The sequence below is a fragment of the Sceloporus occidentalis genome, unplaced genomic scaffold (genome assembly GCF_023333645.1).
Source record: "Sceloporus occidentalis isolate IW3139 unplaced genomic scaffold, rSceOcc1.0.p SCAF_1, whole genome shotgun sequence".
Classification (NCBI taxonomy): Eukaryota; Metazoa; Chordata; class Lepidosauria; order Squamata; family Phrynosomatidae; genus Sceloporus; species Sceloporus occidentalis.
The window spans coordinates 265,197,853-265,206,225 of NW_028316981.1; the positions used below are offsets into that span (position 1 = coordinate 265,197,853).

General features: G+C 39.2%; 1 protein-coding gene across 1 annotated transcript; it reads left to right on the plus strand.

Moving 5' to 3' along the window:
* The first annotated feature begins 662 nt into the window (after positions 1-662).
* Positions 663-7,887, plus strand: SPATA9 (spermatogenesis associated 9). The gene is made up of 5 exons (XM_089512524.1): positions 663-723; positions 1,827-1,915; positions 4,074-4,301; positions 6,268-6,363; positions 7,654-7,887. Exons 1-5 carry the CDS (start codon positions 663-665, stop codon positions 7,885-7,887), a joined length of 708 nt encoding a protein of 235 aa, XP_089368650.1.
* The last annotated feature ends 486 nt before the right edge of the window (positions 7,888-8,373 follow it).

Below are 8,373 nucleotides of genomic sequence, written 5' to 3' on the forward strand. Positions count from 1 at the left end.
GAACCCAGGTTCAGAGAGTATGTCAACTAGGAGACAGTGATCAACGGTGCCAAAGGCTGCAGACAGATCAAGAAGGATGAGAACAGAGTAAAGGTTATTAGCCTTGGCCCATAAAACTTTTGTAATAATACAGAAAGAGAATCTCATAAATTAAATGTTCTAAAATTCTATGTGGATGTGCCATTAAGCCACCTGTCGACTTATGGGGGCCCCATGAATCTCATAGGATTTTCTTAGGCAAGGAGCACCCAGAGGTGATTTTGCCAATTCTTTCCTCTGAAATATAGCCTACAGCAACTGATATTAATTGGTGGTCACCCTTTCAAGTACTAACCAGAGCTGATCCTTCTTAGCTTCCAAGATCAGACAGGATCTAGTGCCTTTAAGGTAGTGATATATTTCTGAATCCTGACTATGGAAACTATAATGATGTTGGGGGGGGGGGCAGTTTTCTTGTACACACTGACACTCTAGATGTCAGGAGTTAAGCAAGTATATTGCCTCAGAGGTACATTGTGCTCTCATAAAGGTTTCTTACCTTGGAGGTGAAAATATGAGTATGCATGGAGACACTGCCATCTGTGGCCTGGAAGACCAGTTTAATTAGTTAATGCCATACACTAATTTAAGGAGTGGTAAAGAAGCAACCAGAAACATACGAAATGGCTCTCAGGCCAATTGGATGGATCTGTGGGGAGATAATGAGGAAGTTTGCTGGACAAGGTATGACTCTCTTTATGCCAATTATCTTGAGATCCAGAAGAAGATTAGTAAAACCTAGATTCAAAAAACATTGCTTTGCCTTCTCTACACCTTCACATTCATTTTTTGAAATATGGTTCTACATACACTCACACAGAAACACCATCCCTGTGCTGTTTCTGCACAATACAGCAGGTTAACGTACAAAAACAAAGAATCACCATGCCTTTCAGAAGAGATAATAGACCTTTTATTCAGTCCAGGTGCTCTAGCCATAATCCATAATGAGTCAAAGGTGTGTTGTCCATAAGATGGTGCTAGTGGAGTCAGGGTAGAGTTGGAGATGTCCTTGCCTTGGAAGTCCAACCAACACCAACATCAGTTTCTTTCTGTTGCCAAGCCAAAAAGTGGCTTTTCATTCAAGACTGTGTGGACTAATTTATCTGAAATTGACATGTACGTGATTATTATTGCAGTTGTTTTTGAAGTTTTCAACTGCAATGTACATATGATCTTTTTGGTAATAATCAAGACAACAGGGGGGGGAAAGAAGTTGTTTTAACTGCTATCTTGTTTAATATGTTTTCATCTTATTCAAATTATTTATGTTTTAATTTGTTAATATTGTACACCACAGAGGTTCTGTAGTAAAGATCTGGATTCAAATATTTTAATAAATAATAAATATATAAAGAAAGGAGCCAGGACATAATAGTGTTTGAAACAGACTTTTGAAATAGATTTTGGAATGTTATAATTTGAATCTTTCTGCTTGGAAAGGTTCCTTTTTTTAGGACTTTAACTTTCAGAATTCCTCAGCTGGAGGATTTTGGAAGTGATAGTCCAAAAAATAACTTTTCAAATCTCTGATTAAGTCTGGAAAATAAGGGTTGTCATAGACAGATCCTGGCAGAATCTGGATACAGTGGAACTTTGAGTCTGAAATAATGGTTAGGTAATAGACCACACTGGTTTATCATTTTCACAGATCAGTTACTAGATAGTTGATGTCCCTTGGCCTTTGTCTTCATATTATAAACATATCAGTAATCATTAGACTTGTAGCTACTTTTATCCTTTTTATTCTTTTAACAACTTTCCCCCCCTCCCCCCCCCCAATTCAGCCGAGATAATACAGAGAGCCACCTTGGAAATTTTAGATGAAATTCGGGAGGAATTTCCAAATTTACTGAGACTAACCAGTTCAAACCAGGTAAAGTTTCTGAATAATTGTATTTCATTATTATTTGAATCTCTGTTGTGTTTATAAAATGGCTTGTTAAATATCTGTTGCATTTTCCGTTCTCAATTTATGCTTAATGTTTTATCGAGGGTAGCTCAAGCACTCCTGCTATGAGGAAAAAAAGCATTGTGGGGTCCAAACCTCCCGGCTCCACTGTTGTCACTATAAGCATCACCCACCTCTGCTATTGCTAACCACTATCCTTCTCTCTCTGAGAGCAAGTCAGAAGGTCAACGTTTCATAGACTCCTAGAATAATAGAGTTGGAAGGGGCTTCATGGCCCATCGAATCCAACCCCCTGCTCAGTGCAGGATCTCCAGCTAAAGCATCCCCAGCAGGTTGCTGTCCAGAATCTTTTTGAAGATGTCCGACAACCTTGGTAGGGGTGTTCTCCACAGAGCCAGCCAAGTCCAAATGCCTGGCTTTGCAGGAGCCCTGGGAGATTGTCTATGCTGAAGGCAATCCAGGCACAATGGCATACTTTGAAGATATTTCAGAGCTAGAAGTATTTGTAGCCTGGACAGCTCTAGAAAGCACAGCTCTCTGGAAGAGTGGCAGAAGAAAGGAGGATTACCAGGGGAAGGATCATTTTTCATTTGGTGAATCTCTTAACATGTGACGTGGGTACCTCTTTCTACCTAATCCAAGGGTCAGCACTGTGTGTTTTAAATTTTGCACACTCTCTCTCTCTCTCTCTCACACACACACACACACAGAGAGAGAGAGAGAGAGAGAGAGAGAGAGAGGAGGAGAATGGTTAACTTACTAGAGATCCACCATGATAAGAATTAAAATTAATTGGCATGTGAACTACAAAAAAATAATAATATAGCAGTGTATCCTCCAAGGCATTTCACTCCTTTTTTCACATCCATCTTTGCAAATGTATAACAAATGTATAACCACTTCAGTGGGAAGGTAAACAGCATTCTATGCAGTCAGCTGGCCACATGATCACAGAGTTGTCTTTGACAATGCTGGCTCTTTGGCTTAGTAATGATGAGCACTGCCTCCAACGGTCGAACACCACTTGACAACCTTATCAAAGGGGAATATTTTTACCTTTACATATGATATAAGATATATTTCTCTCTCTCCATTGCATTCAGTTATTTACTGATCCTGCTTTTCATATCTGAAATTGCTAACAAGGAAATCTATTAGGAGTTATTTCCTTATACAATTACAATTAATAATTTCTGCCACTTTAAATAAAAAGAGCCATTGATTAGTACCAAATGGAAGCATTTACAATCTTGTAAGCTGGACTTATGACATTGTGAATTTTTGAATTCATATTTATAATTGCATCTCTCCAACTACCCATCTACAGTGTCACCACATGCACGCACACACATATACGGGAAGGTTTTCCAAGAAAACTGTCCTGCTCTCCATCGCTGGAGAAGAGGGCTGTGTGGCTAAAAGGGTAGGTTTTGGTGGGGTAGTTTTCAGAGATTGAGCTACAACTGATCTCTGTTGTCGTGCATGATCTCAGCCTTTGTTTACAGCTGTTCAGATGACAATGTTATAGTATACCTAGATTATAGGTATAATATTGTGTAGATTCTCCAATAAAACCTGGCTCTAGCAAACTGGAGTGTCATATACTGGTGCATGAGGTTTAATATGGGTCAGGCAGACTTCAGGTGTATTGCCTCCAAGTTTAGTTTTTGACTGGAATGCTGACATCTATCAGCTAGTGCCAAGCATAAAATGTGACTTAGGGAGAGCAGAGTTAATTATCTGTGTGCCCTGTGAAACATACACTTGGACTATGTACAAATCTCCCCATGGGTTAAAAAAATTTCTAACACCAAGCTCTAAAATATGAAAAAAATCTGTGAAAAGCAACCAATTAATACTTTTATTTTACAAACTGGGAACACTGAGGATAAGAGATAAAGCCAATAATATAAAGCCATTCATGGCAGATGTCTTCCCTCCTTTTGCCTACTCTTGCTGAAGTAGCCAGACGCTGAATCCCTTGAAGATCTACTGCAAATCACCAAGAGAACTAACAACACTTCCCACTCTACAGTATGCCTTTCCTGTCTTAATGCTTTGAACTGGCGTTTATTCTAATACCTTTTCCAGTAATTTGATCTTTGTTGTTCATTTATTTCAGCAAAACGATCGCACTGTGAAGGAATCTGGATCAGTTATGGCAAGGATATTCTCTTCAGCCCATGGAGTAACCATTAGGAATGGGCTAACTAAAATATCCCGGTCTTCAAAATCAATTGCTAAATTAATACAGCCACAACTTGCTAGAAAATTGGCAGAACTGAATACTGTCTCACGTCGTTTCTTGAATACACTTAATGGTCCCAAGCAACCTCTATACAAAGTGAAGGTAGGCAAAAAAATTGGCTTTAATTCTCACAGGTTCTGTATTAATTCAAACAGCCATGTTAGTCTGGAAAATCATTATGCAAAGGGATATTGTAGCACCTTTGAGACTAAAAGAGTTAGGAGCTGTGCAGATCGCCCCTGAAGAAGTGGCCTGCAGCCACCTCCGTCTTCACCAGATCGGGGTTGCAGCACCCACACGCCACGGCCCCGATCTGGCCTTTCTGTGGTGCAAAAAAGAGCCACAAAAAGTGCCTTCTTTTTGTGCCCTGGAAAGGGCACCATAGCTGTTGGGGCCATGGCTTTATGGTGCTCCTTTGGCACTGCATTGTCTAGACACAGTGCCAGAGGAGCGCTGTGATGCCGTGTGCTGTGTGGTGCGGCGCACGGTGTCATGCCGGCCTGGGAACAGAGTCAGGGCATGCATCATGTAGACGCCACACCCAACTCCACACCCAGACTGGGACATGAATTTTCAAGGCATCATGTTTGTCCTAAGGTTTCTCCCCCTTGCCTGAGAAGGGGAGAAGAAGATCCAAAGCTAAATGTGTAATGATAACAGTATTTTTCCATTCCATCTTCTCTACATTTCCTGTTTTCCAAGGAGGGAAAGTTTGAAAAATAATTGTAGGGAGATATGCGATGCCTTGAAGATTGCTGTATCAGCCAATGAAAGTTTGTGCTCTAGATTTAAGCCTTTTCAAAGCAATAATTGGTAACCCAAAGAGCAGCAGCAGTGAAGTTAGAAATGGGAATTGAGATCAAACTCTAAAGTAGTAGGGATGGGAACACTGTCACTCACTCAGTGGTAGAATCCTTGCTTTGTACAGGAAAAAAAACCACCAGTTCAATCCCTGGCTTCTTCAAATGGTAAATTGCATCAGCAATAGTTTTTTAAAGGGTAAATTGCAGCAGTAATACTTCTGTGTATGTGTAATTTGTTACTGGGACAGGCAGAAGGCATGGGGAGGGAGATTTAAGCTTTTCATCTCCTGCTGTGGTCCTGAAGACAATCCTTCTTTTGAAGCTAATGAGGATAAGGAAACCCTATTCGTGCCAGTGGGAGACTTCCTACCAAACCAAATGCTGTCTTTAAGCTGCATGGAAGGAAAGGAATAAATTCTGTCTCTATCTGCTACACTCCTGATAATTATCAGAGCCTCCCTCCCCATCTGATGCTATTTGTATTTTTTAAAAACCTGCATGTTAGATACAAAGATTAATTTCTCATCATCTGCTGTTTGGCCCTTGGTACATAGGCCTGGGGTAGAGAACTCACAACTTTACTGTATAAACTCCCTGCCCCATGATCCAGAAAGATGGAATGTATGAGAAAATACGTTTTTTAAAGGGACCATTCCAGACATGAATTAACCTAAGGGTAGACAAGAGGAAAGGGAACTGTCCTCAATTCATTAGTTCTGGCTTTGCCTGTGCCCTCTGATGATGGACTTTTCCCATCGTCCTTCATAGGAAAAGGAGCTTCTTAATGTAAATATGTACTGAGGTAGATAGACTAATGGCAGGTATTTTCCTACATCCTTACCATAGCCTACTACAGCTAAAACAGTGTATGTGACATCTTGGAGATCAGCATTTACATGGCATAGATTTGGCATAGACCACTTCATCAGATGTATCACTTAAGGATATTATGCATATTTACCAAGAGGAGGGGAATTCCACTGGGATCAGCAGTATTCCCAAGTCAGTGTGCACAGGATTGCAGCCTTAAGTTCTATTGAAATCATATGGTTAAAGCTTAGATGACCTATTTAGGAACCTGCCTAATGTACTAACATGGAAACCTATCTAAAACGCTACCAATCCATCTAAAGTTAAGCAGTCTATCCAACTGATTTCAGTAAGGAAGATATGTCCATATTTTCAAATCAATGGGATTTGCAAGGCTCATTACTAAATTGTGATGTGAACAATGAGTGCCTTACTTGACTCTTTTCTCTCTTCAGAACAGTTCTTTGTTCTTTTATGATGTCATTTCCTATCCAGCAAAGACTGCCCTCACCAGTGTAATGTGTGTTTCTTATGCAGCATTAATTTTTCTGGTAGGTTACAAAATATGTTTATTCTGATCCTACTTTTCTCATGAGTGTCAAATAGAACCATATTCTTAGCAAATGTATGCATTATTATTTATTTACTTTTGGTCCTTCATTAAACACATTTATATCTAGTTTTTTAAATGACACTGTTGGTTACCTTTGTGTCCTACTCTTTAAAATATTGCTCAAAAATGTCCTGAAGAAAAACCACACATTGCATATCCTGTGCCCAGTTGGAAGCAGTTCTTTTCATAGATAGCTACCACTAGCACTTCCAGACTGAGTACTACCAATCAAAACAACAGTGAATTCAGTTTTTTCCCCCTTCTCAATTGATTTTTAATGCAAAAAAAGCAGAACTAGTAGAAGAAAAAGATGGTAGGACACTACCTGAAGGTCACCACTCTGCAATACAATTATGTGATAGAAGCAAGAGCTTTCATCTGGAAGTACTCCCCGTCAATACTAGAATTAGATAGTATTACATGCAATTGTGCTCTACTCTCATGGCAAAGGGGTACTTCCCTAGTCCATGTTCAGGAAGGAGAAACTCTGCAATTCAATCTCTTGGCTTCAAACAATAGGGACTGCAAATGCATTCTTTCATTAAGGTAGTCTGCCAGCTAGCAACTGAAGATGGTACTGCAGACTTCAAATATAGATACTGTATTTAAGACAAATAATACATTTTGAAAAACAAATATATACCCTAGGTACACATCCCTAGGCCCATTTCTTGCAGCCAAGTTTCCAGTACGTAGGTTTCATGGTTTTGGAGTTATGGCTCTGACAAATACACATTCTCTTTTTTTATAGGTAGTAATTGCAGTATTTTCTGTAGTCCTTTAAATAGAAATCTGTACAAGTAATGAAGCATGTCTGTGTTAGGGTTGCAAGGTTAGCATCATACACACTAAATTCAGGAATTGCTTAGCTACTTAAGCACCAAAAGCATCTGATTTCTGGCATGTAGACTAACTCCATTGGATTCAGCAACATTCTTGCACACTGAATATTAAACATAGGCTTATTTGTTTGTAAATTGTTATATTAAATACATATATGAACTATTCATGGGAATGATTCTCTTCATGTTAGGTGGATGAAATCCCAAGCCTCTTCAAATACCAAATGAAAAACATAACTGTCTGAATCTATCACACTAAGAGCTTTAATATTTTGTAGTTAATGTATTCTAGCTAGAACTAGAAGCAGATCACAAAGTGTACCTTTTAAGTTAGAGAGCATTTTTTCCAGTTTCTTTAAACAAAAATATATATCTTCTCTATACAGGCAGTTTCCATTAATAAAATACTTGGAAAGATAAAAAACATTGTTGAAGCAGAAAAAGTCTCCAGAGAAAGTAGTGATAATCTTGATGCAGATGGATTTCACAGAGCCAGTGACGCAGTAAGATGCAATCCAACTAACCCCATGCAACAAGGATCTTCAGAGTTTATTCCTGAGACATCAGAAAAAGGAGGGAGCATCCGAACACTACTTTCAGCTATGGATCAAGAAAATTAACTGTAATGCTCTCTTAAGAGTGTGCATATGTGTGCCCTTTCTTCTTATGCACAATGTTTTATTAAATACACAACTGTGGAAACCTAACTAAATACAGTGTTTAGAAAATTTGAAGTGGTCTTATCTCCTCCTAGAATGTCAATAAAAAGAATGCAAATCTAATCTGCAGAAATAATGCCGTTTGACACAGCTTTAATCACCATGGTTCAATGCTATGGAAATTGTAGTTGTGGCACCAGAGCACTCTGACAGAGACTAAACATATCACAAAACAATGCTATGGAATAGTGGGATTTGTAGTTTTGTGAGATATTTAGCCTTTTGTCAGAGAACTCTGGTGTCACAACAAACTACCAAACCCAGGATTCCATAGCATTCAGCTGTGGAAGTTAAAGTGGTGTCAAACTGTATTATTTCTGCAGTACAGATTAGGCCAATGGAGGGTTTGACCTTCCAGATCAGGGGTAGGCAACCCTTTTGAGCCGG

Coding starts and splice junctions, on each gene's coding strand:
- SPATA9 (XM_089512524.1), top strand. CDS start 663: ATGGCTCTCAGGCCAATTGGATGGATCTGTGGGGAGATAATGAGGAAG. Junction 1,916..4,073: donor GACTAACCAGTTCAAACCAG/GTAAAGTTTCTG, acceptor CATTTATTTCAG/CAAAACGATCGCACTGTGAA. Junction 4,302..6,267: donor AACCTCTATACAAAGTGAAG/GTAGGCAAAAAA, acceptor TTCTCTCTTCAG/AACAGTTCTTTGTTCTTTTA.